The 15,357-nt window shown below is 38.3% G+C and overlaps 1 protein-coding gene across 1 annotated transcript; it reads left to right on the forward strand.

Annotated features, from left to right (window-relative positions):
- The first annotated feature begins 12,386 nt into the window (after window positions 1–12,386).
- On the forward strand, window positions 12,387–14,913 carry LOC101559022 (calcium homeostasis modulator protein 6-like). The gene is made up of 3 exons (XM_055136728.1): window positions 12,387–12,929; window positions 13,310–13,652; window positions 14,825–14,913. The coding sequence occupies exons 1-3, from the start codon at window positions 12,387–12,389 to the stop codon at window positions 14,911–14,913; spliced, it is 975 nt and encodes a 324-aa protein (XP_054992703.1).
- The last annotated feature ends 444 nt before the right edge of the window (window positions 14,914–15,357 follow it).

The raw sequence follows: 15,357 nt of genomic DNA on the forward strand, positions 1-15,357 counted from the left end.
GCAAGAAAGTAAGAAAGTCAGCTTATTCCTAAAGTCAAGAAGGCAATAAAATGCTTGAGTAATTCCATTTACATTGACACAAATCATCATCATGAGTATAGGGAAGAAACCAAGAATCTTGGCTAATAAGCTTGTACTTTGTAGAATTATTCTCTCCTAAGTACTGGCTAGAAGCCGTATCTTGAGACCACATATGGAAAGGAGCTATACTAACTTTGATTCAGAAAATATTTGTAAGGGTTTATGAAACACTTAAGTACTTAGCAAACTTTTTTAAAGTTTCCTTTTGTTCTTTAAAAAGTGTCCAAGAAACTTTAATTTAAAAACTATTGAACAAAAATTAATTGTTCTAAAATTCATATATTTTATTTTAAGTCAAATTACTAGTTTAATAATTCTTACAGTGGTTTAATGTTATTTCAGAGGATTGTGATTTGTTCAATCTTGGTATTAAAAAAGACAGATATTGAAGTAAGGAAAAAAGTTTAATAACCTAGTTTTGCTGAATTATAATACAGGGAGCTACAGTACAGTGGACAGTAAAAGGTTATTTAAAAGTCCCTGAAGCATGTGAGATTTTTCTGGGTATAAACAGTATCAAGACATCCTAACAATATCATATACACTAGAAAACATTCTAATCCTCAGATTCTATAAGATAAAAATAGTATTATGGTTATTCTATATCTTAGTTACTTTGTACTATAAATTATGAATTTATAAATATTCTAAATGAATTTCCAAATACATATTTAATATAATAAAACTGAAGTTCACATGTTAGTTATCTGCTGAGAGGAATTTGTAAGCAAATAATAGAAAAAGGCAGATGGTGACATGAGATTTTTTCAGTCCAGTTTTCCTCACAGCTAGCTAGAGTTCATTATATCTTTTAATGTCAACAAATAGAAATTAACAGTATTACACCCCAACATATGTTAATATCCATTAGTGTTCAAAATGATTTATGTATGATGAAACAGTAAGGTAAAATATTAAGATATGAAATATTTTATAGTATTAAGGATGCCCTTTTAAGTAATGTATTATCTGCCTTTTTTTCTGTTTCCCAGTAATGCATTTTCCTCCTTTTCATTTCCACCTTCTTTGTTACAAAATTAATAATAATGTCCACTTAATACCAGATCTACAGAACTCACTAGATGAATCATCATTGTATACTTTAGAGAATCCAACCTTCCTGAACTATGATTTGGATTTGATTTCTTACCTATGCAAAACAGTTGCTATATGATCATAATATAGAAAATGAAACATACTCTAATCATTTGGATATTTTTATGAGAAATCATGAGTGAGCACTTAAATCAACACAATTTTTATGAAGCTTGTATATCTGCTCTGCTTATAATTACCACATTTTCCTGCCTATGGAATAGTTATTGGAAACATAATTTAATAATGCAAAGAGATTATCTTCAATAGTTTATTAAACTTTGAGTGAAGTTAGTTTCTTCTAGGTGGAAGGCTGAAAAGTTCTCTTCCTGTTTGAATGTAGGAAGGCATATTTTCAATTTTTCTAGAACCAATGAAAAGATGAAAGGAAGTCAGAGATTTGCTAATCTACATCAAGACACATCAGGCAATTGAAATAATCATTTTATACTGACTTGATTTCACTTTTTAATGATAGAAAAACGCATGATTTAGTATTTCCTACTACAATTGTATTGTAAGGAAACCAAAAATTACTGGGGAAAGGCCGTTAAGCTCAAGATTTGAGTTAGCTCCTTTTGGGGGGTAGGTCACAGTCTAGACTGACTAGTATCACTCTTTTCTTAATTATCAGGGAAAAAGTTTGCCTCCCTCTATTATTGTCTTTGCAGCAATTTTAATGAAATGTATTCAGTTTTTGTCTAATAGGAAGTATTTTATTAATAACTGCAAATTATCATGGAAAAAATGTCCTTTTCAATAATGCTGTCAAATTTACTCACACAAATGCACATACCCACATCACGCATCACCACACATACACACAATAGTATAAGATTTGATTTAAAATTCAAGTTTTTCCATCTAGAAAAAAGCTATACTCCTCAATATTAAGATTACACATCTCATAGTCAAATGGCATCTCCAAAGTATTTAGTAGTACTATCAGTGATCTTCAGAAACTGACATTATAAAACATATTGACTCAGTATAGCCCTAATCCACTACAATGAGATAGCTCTCTTATAATTCATATCCACTTAAAACAGATATTTCAACCTTACTAATATGAACCAACATTTTTTTGTTCTTTGTTCAAGTATTATTAACTAATTGGTATTTCTTTTATTTTTTAAATTACAACCTCATTGCAACAAATAATGGATGTTTAATATAATTTCAATATTCTAAAATAAAAAATTATTTTGATTTGTATAATTACAAAGAAATATTCAATGCAGGTAGTTCCACTATAGGATCATCTGTACAAAGGATACTGTGAAAAATATTTATATAAAACTATCAACATTACTGCCCTATGCTGTCCCGGGAGGGGAAGGATTGCTGTCCCTCAGTCTTTTTCCCTTTGCGGCAGCATGGCAACCGCTACCTTTCAGAGCAAACTGGACAGAGAGGTAGCAGTTTGCAGTGATGGGGGCACAGGAAATCTCGTGATGGGGATTGTGGAACTGGGTCCACTCCCCGCCCAAACAAGACCCCAAGCTGCAGCCCATGAATGGCTCCTCTGCTCCTGAATGGCCGTGATAACAGAGGCACACAAATCAATCTCGGAACGCAGTGGCTGCTGGCAGAAATACCTCTGGACTTAATTACTAAAATACCAGAATTCCAAAACCACGTAGCCACTGTTGCGGCCTTGTGTCATCATATGCTCTTCATTATCAGCAATAGAAAACAAGTTACCTAACGATGTCTTTTCGGCAGGTCTGATTGTTATGGGGAAATTGCAAATAATAATAATGGCTTTTCTCTTGAAAATTGAAAGCAATCAAAGTAAAGAGAGATTAAAGTGAAAATAATCTGTCACACAGGCACAGTGGTAGGTGAGAGGGTGGCTATGCTGGGGTTCTTGGTGGTGGAACATGTACCCTGGTGAAGGGATGGGTGTTTGATGATTGTATGACTGAGACTTAAACCTGAAAGCTTTGTAACTGTTCTCATGGTGATTCGATTAAAAAAATTATCAGCATTACAATTGCTTCAATTTTTCAAACAAACAATATAGAATATTTTCTACTGAAGCAATTTTATTTATACTTTCAATAATAGAGTATTATAAACTATTTCTAACATATGTACTCTATAATTTTTCTTTTTTTAATTTAATTTATTTATTTATTTTTAATTAGTGAATCACCTTGAGGGCACATTTACAGATTTATACACTTTTGTGCTTATGCTTCCCTCATACAAAGTTTGGGAACCCATCCCTTCACCAGTGCCCATTCTCCACCACCAGTAAGCCCAGCATCCCTCCCACCCTCCCCGATCCCATCTCCCCCCACCCCGCCCTGCCACTGTGGAAGGGCATTCCCTTCTGTTCTCTCTATTCTGTTCTGTTCTCTCTAACATATGTACTCTATAATTTTTCAAACTACTGAAAAAATAATACTGCAACTTTTACCTTTTTTTTTAACTTGGGGACTTCGTTTTTTATTTATGCTTTTTAATTGAGACACCATGAGAACAGTTACAGGGCTTTTAGGATCAAGTCTCAGTAATATAATGATGAAACACCCATCCTTTCACCATTGCACATGATCCACCACCAAGAACCCCAGAGACCCTCCCTCCCTCTACCCCTCTGCCTGTGTGGCAGATGATTTTCAATTAACTCATTGCTATAACATTCAATTTTTGACCAAAATCTCACTATCATTATTTGGAGTTTCCCCCGCAAGAGTCAGACCTGTCAGAATGGCATCATTAGATCGTATGTTTTCTATTGTTGATAACAATGAGCATATGATGTTGCACGGTCGTGAAATTGGCCACCCAGTTTTGGGATTCTGGTATTAAGACCAGAGGTATTTCTGCCAGCAGCCACTGCATTCCGAGATTGGTTTGTGTGCCTCTGGGATCATGGCTGTTCAGGAGCGGGGGAGCTGTTCATGGGAGGCCGCTGGGGTCTCATTTGGGTAGGAAGCAGGGCTGGTTCTGCCCCACCCCCCATCATGAGATTCCCCATGAGTCCCATCATTGCAAGCTCCTACCTCTCTGTCCAATTGGCACTCACTGGTGGTGCTCGCCATGCTGCCGAGAGGGGAAAAGGATGAGGACAAAAACCCTTTCCCTCCTGAGGCTGCATGGGACCATAGCTTAGTTCAAAGTCCACGAGTGTAGCTGCCAACAGCCTCTCGGTTTCTGTTCCTCTGGTATAATGGCCGCTCCGGGTGGCAGAGTTGTTCCTGAGAGTTTTCTTTGGATATCAGGATAACTAATCCAAATTTAGGAGGCCGTGCAGTTTGGAGAGATATCCCAGTCCCACAAAACGGAGCCGTGTTGCGGTGCTGCCAGCCCAACTTCTTACTGATGACTGTTGCTGCAAAATGACGCTGAGGGCGGGTTGAGGGCGTGACTTCTGGCACCAGGGGCGAGGTGGAGACTGGGCTGGTGCTGCCCCGTTCCAGTGCCCCACGCATTTTGGAGAGATATCCCAGTCCCACAAACCGGAGCCATGTTAGTAGAAGCTCAGTGTCACCGGGACTTCATCTGGAGAAGGTGGGAACTCTGCACCTTCTCCGTCTGGCGCCCCAGTGTTGTTGGCCTGGTCTTGGGTCTGTCTGATGTATTGCTCCAGCTTGAGGTGATGCCAGCCTGGCTTCTTGCTGCTGACTGTTGCAGCAAAACAGCGCCAAGGGCAGGTTGAGGGCATGACTTCTGGCAGCAGGGCGCGCTGGAGACTGGGTTGGTGCCACCCCGTTCCAGTGCCCCCACGCATTTTGGAGAGATGTCGCAGTCCCAAATACTGGAGCCCTGTTAGTACAACGTGTTGCTCAGTGTCGCCAGGGCTCCATCTGGAGAAGGAGTGCTGGCTGTACCTTCTCCGTCTGGCGCCCCTGTGTTGTTGGCCCGTCCTGGGGTCTGGAGCATTCTCCGGCTTGAGGTGCCGCCTACCTTCTCTTTTTAATCTTAAAGTGGAGTTATATTTAAATTCATATTTAATGGCAGAATTAACTCTTTCTATTATCAATATAATGAGAAATAGACTTAAGAAATATAATGTGGAGATTTAAATTACTATTTTCCTTCTAACAATTAAACCACTGCTGAATACACTAATCCACTCATGCTGTCAGGTTTATCATCTGCAATTAATTTTATTCAAGTACAACCTCAGCATTAGATAAAAAATAATAGAAAGAAGTAGACAAATAACATTGTAAAATCCTGAATATGTAGTATGGATTTGATCCTCTAGACATTTTCTTTTCTATCATTTTAAAATGAGGAGTGAGGGGCCAGAAGGCAGTGCAATTATTAGGAGTGGATGCTGTGCATACATAGAACTTTAGGCTGATCCCAGGGAACCCTCTTGTCCTTTAAGCACAGCTGAATGTGGCCCTAGTGAACCCAAGACAATAGCTCTGGTAGGGAGCCTTGCGTATCCTGGCACTGCAGAACCCAACTAACACTGGACAAGTTCTGCTTGCTTACACTCTAATATTCAGCCCTTGGTAAGCTCAGTCCCATAGACCAACTCTAATGTTTTGTTGCTTGGGCCATTTATTGTTATCTTGTTGTGTTGTTATCTTTATACTCAAGTTATGAAAGAGATTATTTTATACATGTCGCCATTTGACTGACTTCAACCAGACCAATATACTCTAGTCCCACCAAGATAGTAGAAAATTGCATGTATACATATTTACACATGAGAAGCAAGCATGTATGTGCATACCAAAATTTTGTTATTAAAATTACTAGCAGGTGAACAATTGGGTTGTTTCTATATTTTGGCTGTTGCAAATAGTTCTGTATTGAATACAGGAGCACAAATGTCTTTTCAAAATAGTATTTTGTGGCCTTTTGGGTAGATGCCAAGGACTAGAATTGCTATATCATATGGGAGTTAATAGGAGTTCTTTTTTTTTTTTTTGGAGAAGCTTCCATACTGTCATCTGTAGATGCTGAACCAGTTTACATCTTCACTAGCAGTGGGTAAGGGTTCTAGTTTCCCCACATTTGCTTGCACCAGCACTACTGTAATGGTATTATTCTTTTTTTATGTGCTCTAAATTCACTGGTGCAATGTAATATCTCATTGTTGTTGTGACTTGAAATAATAAAAAACTTTTTTTTCATATCCCTATTGCTCAAAAACTTGTTCATTAAAGTAGAAAATTGCAATATTCAAAAAATCCATAGCACATTTATATGCAATGAATTAATAAGAGAGAAAAAAACATTCAAAATTTTGCTACAAAAAACTAAATACTTTAGACACAGCTTAACAAAACAGTAATACAATTCACCTCTGAATTCTACTTTTACTTGGTTAGTCCAACTAAAAGAGCTTTCAAGTTAAAATCTATTCCAATGTATTACAAACCATGATGCCAGAAGTAAAGAGAGAGTAACAAGGAAATTGTTTGCCATAGAGGCAGGGGCTGGGGTGGGGGTGGGAGGAATACTGGGGACATTGGTGGTGGAAAATGTACACTGGTGGAGGGATGGTTGTGTGATCATTGTATTACTAAAACTCAGTCATGAAAACTTTGTAACTGTATCCCATCTGGATTCAATTTTAAAAAAAGAAACATATACCAATTTAAAAAAAAGATAAAAGTCAATATTCATTGAAAAATATACCCGAAGGACTGAGAGAAAATAGTAGCTCACCAATCAATTGACAAGTGTTAATATGTAAAATATATATAGCAATTAAAAATTTAATAAGAAACAATCAACTCAATCAAGAATGTGGAAATGAGACAAATAAAAATTGTTTGAGGGACCCTCTACGCCTAAAGACTTTGATTCCAGAGATGTAACACTTTCGGGCATCCAGCGCAGCATCCGATAGCAATGCACTGGGACTGCGAACTGGGCTACAACTCTGTGCTGCCGGGGGTGGATTTTTTTTCCTCCCCACCCTGTCTTCCTGCACGGAAAGCAGCGGCCTGGCGGCACCCACGTGCAGGTGCCATCTTCTGTGACTCCAAACCCAGAGGTATTTGGTTTTTTCTTTTGGGGCTCCCAGGAACTCATGGGAAGGGGGCGTAACCGGCACGCCCTCGTCCCAGATAAATCCAGAGCTGCTGAGCGCGAATCGGACACTCTGCACCTAAAGACTTTGAATTCAGAGACTTCTTACAGCAATGCACTGGGACTGTGAGCTGGGCTATGTAATTTCTGGCAGAATTTTCCCTGGACTTTATACAGAAATCCAAAACCGCGCCGACGCTGACACGTCCGTGCAACTTAACATTTATAATTGTCAGCAATGTGAAACGGTTCCTTTTGAACAGGTCTGACTTGGGTGGGAAACGCCAAATAATAACAGTAAGTTTTTGTTGAAATTTTGAAGGTTTTTAACGTAGCAGCCACCTCTCTGGACTGTGAACTAAGCAAAAGCCCCACGCTGGCAGACGCGGCATGACATACACCATACTATGAGGCGCGGGAAGGGGGATGAGGGGGAAAAAGAAAAAAAAAAAAAGGGAAAAGGAAAAAGGAAAAAAAAAGAGAGAGAGAGAGAGAGAATTATGTACTTGTAGTAGTGGGGCTACAAATCTCTTCATTTCCTGCAATGAAAAACTAATTATCAAATGTAGTAGGTCTGTCTCTCTTGGTTGGAAACTCCAACAACTATAGTGAGTTTTGTGTTGAATTATGGAATGTAATCAAGGTAAAGAAAAAATGAAGTGAAATTCATTAGTTATACAGTAGGGGGTAGGGGGTGGGGGCTGGGGGTATACTGGGGTTTCTGGTGGTGGAATATGGGCACTGGTGAAGGGATGGGTGTTTGAATATTGTATAACTGACATATAAACCTGAGAACTTTGTAACTTTCCATATGGTGATTTAATAAAAAGTTTTAAGAAAATAAAAAAAAATTGTTTGAAAGAAGACACGCATATGACCAATAGGTACAGGGAAAAACATTTAGCCACTCGTCATCAGGGAAATATAATTCAAAACAACAGTAAGATATCATCTCACACAGTGAGACTGACATACATCACAAAATACAAAAGTTCCAATTTTGGCGTGGATTCAAGGTAAAAGGAAAACTCATTCATCCCTGGTAGAAATACCAGTTGGTTTATTATATTTGGAATATAATATGTTTAACTTATAGGTTTAACACTAAAATTTTCCGTGAAGTATAATAATTGAAATTAATGTTGCATTTCTTTAGACCTAGTCTTTTGAACACATATTGAACCTGTGGTAGTTTGAAGTTGGGGAAGGTGATGCCACCCATCTTCTTTCTCCCAAGGACTGCTTTATTCGCGGGGTTTATTGTTCCATATGATTTTCAGGAGTGTTATGCTTATTTCTTTGAAAAATTTTATGATTCTCTTGACAGGGACCTCATTAAATCTGTATAGTGCTTTGGGCAGTATTGCCATTTTGATAATGTTAATCCTCCCTATCCATGAGCAGGGGATGTGTCCCTATTTCTAGTGTCCACTTATTTCTTAAAGGAGTGTTTTATAATTTTCCTTGTATAGGTCCTTCACCTCTTTAGTTAAGCTAATTCTGAGGTACTTTATTTTCTGAGGTTCTATTGTGAACGGGATTGTTTTTTAATGTCTCTTTATTCTCTTTCATTATTTGTATGTAGGAAAGCCATAGATTGTTGGGTGTTGATTTTGTAGCCTGCCACTTTACTATACAAACCTATTGTTTCTAGGAGCTTTTCCATAGAGTCTTTGGGATTTTTCTAAGTATATAGTATCATATTGTGTGAAAATAGTTATAGCTTTTTCTGTATGCTTTTTTCCCCTAAGTATATCGTAATCGTATCATATCATGAGCAAATAGTGATAGCTTTTTCTGTATGTGTTCCTATCTGTACGCCCTTGACAGATTTTTCTTGCCAGACTGTTACGGCCAGTTACTATATTGAATAGGAGTGATGACAGCAGGCAACCTTGTCTTGAGCCCAATGTTAGAGGGAAGGCATTTTGTTTCTCTCCATTGAGAATGATGCTTGCTGTAGAAGGCTTTGTCTATATTGAGGGAAGTTCCATCTATGCCCATTTTGCTGAGAGTTTTCATCAAAAATGGGTGCTGGATCTTGTCAAGGGCCTTCTCTGCATCTATTGATCTGATCATATGATTTTCACAATCTCTTTTATTGATCTGTTGGATTATCTTGATTGGCTTGAGAACGTTAAACCATCCTTGCATCCCCTGGATGAATTTTGGTGTATGGTCATGGTGTGTGATCCTTTTAATGAGTTTTTGGGTTCTGTTTGCTAGGATTTTGTTGAGGATTTTTGCATCAGTGTTCATTAGGGATATTGCCTGTAATTCTCTTTCTTTGTGATATCTCTGTCTACAGTTTCTATGATATTTGCTTCATAGAAACTATTTGGAAGTGTTTGTGATTCTTCAATTTCCTGGAACAGCTTAAAGAGGGTTGGGAGTAAGTTCTTTTTAAAAATTTTTAAAATTTGGAAGAATTTACTAGCGAATCTATCTGGGCCAGGACTTTTGTGTTTTGGGATAATTTTTACTACTGTTTCAATTTCCTTGATTGTGATAGGTCTGTTCAGGTATTCCAATTCATCTTGGTTCATCATCAGGAGGCTAAAGAATATAGGAATGTATCCATTTCCTCAAGATTTTCTTGTTCCGTGGCATAAAGATTCTCAAAGTAATCTCTAAGCATCCTTGTAATTTCTGTAGTTTCTTTTGTGATGTCCCCGTTTTTGTAAAACATCACAGTATTGGGCTACAAATCAATAGTACAACGGATCAATGGAACAGAGTTAAATATTTACTCACAGACTCTCAAATATATGATAATTTAGTCTTTGTCAAAACAGCAAGAAATGTGAAGTGGAAGAAGAAAAGCCTCTTCAACAAGTGGTTCTGAGAAACCTGGATAGCTACCTACAAAAAGAATGAATTCTGACCTCTGTCTAATGCCAGGAACAAAACCAGATCAAAGTGGATTAAAGACATAAATCCCTAAGGTTCATGGGGGAAAATGTATGCAGAACCCTCCATCACATTGAAGCTAAAAGCATCTTATGCAACACCACTGAACAAGCAAGTGAAAACAAACATAATGAAGTGGGGCTACATCAAACTAAGAAGATTCTTTTCCTCAAAAATAACAGTGACCAAAATACAGAGAAATCCCACAGAATAGGAAAGAATATTTGCCCAATACCCATCTGATAAGGGAATAATACCCAGAATTTACAAGACACTAGTGGAATTGTACAAAAAAAAAATCCCTCCAACTCCATCAAAAAAAAAAAAAGGGCAGAAGAAATTAATAGAAGCTTCCTCAAAAAAGAAATACAAATAGCCAAATGGCACATGACAAAATGCTCCACATTGCTAATCATCAAGGAGATGCAAATCAAAACAACAACGAGATATCATCTCACACCACAGAGACTGGCACACTTTCAAAAGAACAAAAGCAACCAGTGCTGGCATGGATGTGAGGGAAAAGGAATGCTCTTTCACTGTTGTTAGGAATGCCAACTGGTCCACCTTTTCTGAAAAGCAATATGGACATTCCTTCAAAAACTAGAAATTGAGCTTCCATATGAACCTGCAATACCACTTCTGGGAATATATCCCAAGGGTGCGAAAAAGCACAGCAGAAATTAGGCCTGCACCCATATGTTCATTGCAGCACTGTTCACAATAGCCAGAATCTGAAAACAACCCACATGCCCGAGAACAGATGACTAGTCAAAGCAACTTTGTACATCTACACAATGGAATACTATGCAGCTGTTAGGAGACATGAAGTCATGAAACTTGCTTATAAGTGGATAGACATGAGATTATCATACTAAGTGAAATGAATCAGAAAGAGAGGGACAGACAGAGAAGAACTGCACTTATTTGTGGAATATAAAATAACATAATATGAGACTGACACCCAAAGACAGTAGAAAAAAGTCCCAGGAATATTACCCCATAGTTGAAAGTCTGTCTCGTGGAGGGGTGGAGGGACGAATATAGCTGGAATAGAGAAGGGATCACTAAGACAATGATGGGAGGAATCATTCGAGATGGGAGATGTGTGCTGAAAGTAGATAAAGGACCAAACATGATAACCTCTGATTATCTGTATTGCAAATCATAATGCCCAAAAGTAAAGAGGGAATATGGGGGAAATTGTCTGCCATGGAGGCAGGGGGAGGGTTGGAAATTGGTGGAGTATACTGGGGACATTAGAGAATGTGAATTGGTAGAAGAATGGGTGTTTGATCATTGTATAATTAAGACTCAAACATGAAATCTTGTAACCGTATCTCACGGTGATTCAATTTAAAAAAAAGAAAAAAAACCCTATTTTTACTATATCTACTTAAATAATCTAGAAAGTCCAATTCTTCTGTTTTAAAAAATTTGAAAGGTATAAATTTAAATCCAGTTCAGTCAATATCAAAATCCTTTTGAAAAAATTCACTACATTAGCATATATATAGCAAATATACACACTACATATATATGTATATATATATATATATATATATATATATATATATAGACAGAACGGATATAGTACCATTTAAAAGAAGCACAAGAGAAATTTCAGAATCTTCTCTCTTAATTATCCATAGTTTTTCTCAGTGTGTGCCCTGTTTTACTCTGAAATTGCTTTAAGGGTTTGAGTTTTCTCTAACTAGACTATGCTTTAATAAGGAAATAGAGAATTTCCTTTCTATACCTTACAAATACACATTTCTAGCATAAATCTGTGCACAAAATTGTCATATTGTCATATTTTTAGTTAAATATTGGACAAGGCATTGAAATTTATAGGCAAATAAGAAAGGCATTTGAAACAGGACTTTGTCAAGGAACTTAAACACAGAGACATTATCTTCAGTGTAGTTCTAGCCCCAGGGAAGTGGAGGATGTGTGGTGAGCTTTGTGAAGGTAATTGGAATAGCTATTTAATCTAGCTTGTCAGCCAAAGAGAAGATATGGTAAAACTACAGATAAGAGGCTGCACAGATAATACAGAGGTAAAGTCACTTGCCTTCTGTATAAGCTACATAGGTTTGCTCAACAGCCCTGCATACATTTTCTTGACCAAAAACATCAAGGAGATCAGTGAAGCCCTCTTCTTTTATCAGAAGCTCCTTCTTAACAAAGAGCAGAAAACAAGTCCAGACCCTAGTTGACCCCTTATAAGCAGAGCAGCAGGAAGAACAACGGGCAACAGGCGCCTGAGTGGAGCAGCCTCGTGGAAAGCCATGGAGATGTTTCGCCGGGGGCTGGACCTGTATCTCAAGTATCGCAGTGCCCTGGGCTATGGCCTGGCAGCCACGCTGACAATAGGGGGAGAGAGCATCTTCTCCAAAGTGGTGTTCGAGTGCCCCTGCAAGGACACCTGGAACCTGGCCTATGGTTTGGTGTTCCTGTTGGTGCCGGCCGCGGTGCTTTTAATCCTGGGTTACCTGGTGAGAACACGAACCTGGCGCCTGTTGACCAACTGCTGCAAGCAAGGCTGCTGCCCTGAAAGCTGTAACACTTGCTGGCTGAATAGCTGCTACTTCTTGGAGCTTAGCTGTTCGGTCTTTTCTTTGCCGCTCACATGGATGGCCGTGGCGCTGCTCGAAGGTACCTATTACGTATGTGCTGGCAGCGGGAGCAGCATAATTGCAAAGCGCCTCTGCTCTGCTGTCTCTGTCAATGTCACCGACTGCATGACCCAGATGCCCCTGGTTCCCTGCAAGGATTCAAAACTATTACCCGAATTGCAGGCATTTCCAAAGGTTCTCAAGGCTCAATCACAGGTCAGTCACTGGTGTTGCGGGTAGAGGAGAAGGTAGAAGAGGGCTGGTTTCTATGGGCTAGCTGGGGTGAGGAAGAATTGTGTCTTTTCTTGAAACTTAGTCACCAGAAAATAAAATAGAGTCGCTGCTTGTCTCTACAGAGCTGAAAGGCCAATATTTAAGTAAAACTGGTGAAAAGGAGGAAAGACACTGAGAGAAGATTCTGGATCATATACCTCTGTCTGTCCTTTGCCTTCTACATCACTTTCTTATTTCCCTTTCTCTGATGGAATTAAGACTTTACATTCTTATCAGTTCATCACATAAGAGTAGGCCAAACTTTACTTATGAATTTAATTTTTTATTAAAATTTAACTAAATTGCTACTTTGTTATTTTCAGATTTATGGCTGGATGCTGATTGGGGTCACTGTTTTAGTCTTTATGATTGTTGCATTTGGTTCTCAGTGCTGCTCTTCTATGAGTTTTCAACAGCGGAAATTTTGGAAAATCTATGTGAAACAGGAAGAGGAGACCTTTAAAGATAAATTAAATACGTATGCTAAAGCATTATCCCAAAAGAATGTTGACTGTTTCTTTAGACTGCCCTCAAATGCAGAGAACAACATCTCTTACATCCCAACCCATGAAGACTGGGAGAAAATTTCATCAATACATACTTTTGAAAAAGAAAAAAATTTCTACAGTTTACTGCACGAATGTGCTGGGAATCTTGGCACAGGAGGTAGGGAGTTGCAGGAGTTAAACCCGGGTTCGACTCCCCAAAGACACTAAACCGTAGACCAGGTTGAAGGTGTTGCAGAAACCCAGATGGTCCCCTGAGCACCGTCAGTAGTGATTTCTGAGTGCATGAGCCAGGAGTAACCTCAGTGCATCGCTGGGTGTGACTCAAAAAGAAAGAAAAAATGAAAATACTAAAAAAAAAAAAAATCCTGAACATAATGAAACTGAGTGTAAAGAAAAAGCTGGAGATAACAACTAAAATCTGTCTTGAATTTGAATATTGTCTAAACACCACTGATGACTAATGACCTTATAAATGGATAGAAAAAAAAGTAGTTGTTTTAAGTCCTTGCTTCATTTAGAAATAAAAAAATTGGTATTTGACTAAACATTTTTTGTCTTGTAAATTGTAGAAAGAATTTTACCTATGTGCTAAAACTTATTTACCTTTGAATTTATTTTTAAAGCAGCATCATCAGCATCATCATCATCATCATCATCCCATTGATCATCAAATTTCTCGAGCAGTCTCAGTAATCTCTTCATTCGTCCTATCCCTGAGATTTTAGAAGCCTCTCTCCACTCGGCCTTCCCAATAGTGCCGCATTGGAGGCTCTCTCAGGGTCAGGGGAATGAGACCCAGCTTGTTACTAGCTTTGGCATATGAATGCACCGTGGGAAGCTTGCAAGGCTCTCCCATGTGGGCAGGAAACTCTTAGTAGCTTGCCAGTTTCTCCCAGAGGGAGAAGTAGGTTATAAGATATTGCTTCTGGGAGCTTGCTTTTAAGTCTCTGGATATTGGCCGTTGATGGGATTACACACACCTGTGTTCCTCTGCCTGTACCTACATGCGTGAGGCTTGTCTGAACATGTGGAGAGGGGCCTTGAGCATGGCTGTGACTAGGTTCTAGAGGTCTTCGACCGCCAGGAGCTCTGCTCAGGGTGGGGAGGGAAGCTGGAACACATCCTCTTCGAGGGGCCCCGGAGAAGACAGCAGGTGCGTGGGCAAGAGACTCTCTGATTTTTAAAGGATCAACAGTTAAATGATGCAATCACAGTAACAAACTGGGTCTTCAAAATCATTGACTAGGTATTAGGAAAAATTGTTCATGGAATTCCTATAACTTTATAATTATATAAAACCCTTCATATAGGTTTATTCTTTGCTTTTAGATACCTATGATCAACCTCAGATTGAAAATATTGCAATGACATTTAAGATAGAGAAAAAGAGAAAGAGAACACCTTCTCAAATCCAATAACCAAATTTTAACTTGAAGAAGTAGTATAAATTGCTAATATGGCTTGAGGAAAAGAAAATATTGTGTGTTGGGAAATAATTATTTTGTCCTCTCATATTTCCTACTCATATGTCAGATTGCAACACTGACTTATTTTAACACAGATCATTTCTCAGGATTCCATTTGTTGCAAGTGATCTTGAGAGATGAACTGATCTCTGTCTTAGACAAAGTGCAAAGTTGGTTATAGTAACTGTAAAATGGTTACTAGTTGATATCAGATTAGCCTCAAGATCAGTGTTCTTTCCAATAGCATTTTCATACAGACTTTTATATATGAAAATCTATAATCAACCTCAGATTAAAAATATTGCAATGAGATTTGAGAGAGACAAAGAAAATGAGAGCACATTCCCAAATCCAGTACCAAACTTATATATGATCCTTTTCACTTTGGTGGCAAAA

This window comes from Sorex araneus, chromosome 4 (assembly GCF_027595985.1).
Source record: "Sorex araneus isolate mSorAra2 chromosome 4, mSorAra2.pri, whole genome shotgun sequence".
NCBI lineage: Eukaryota > Metazoa > Chordata > Mammalia > Eulipotyphla > Soricidae > Sorex > Sorex araneus.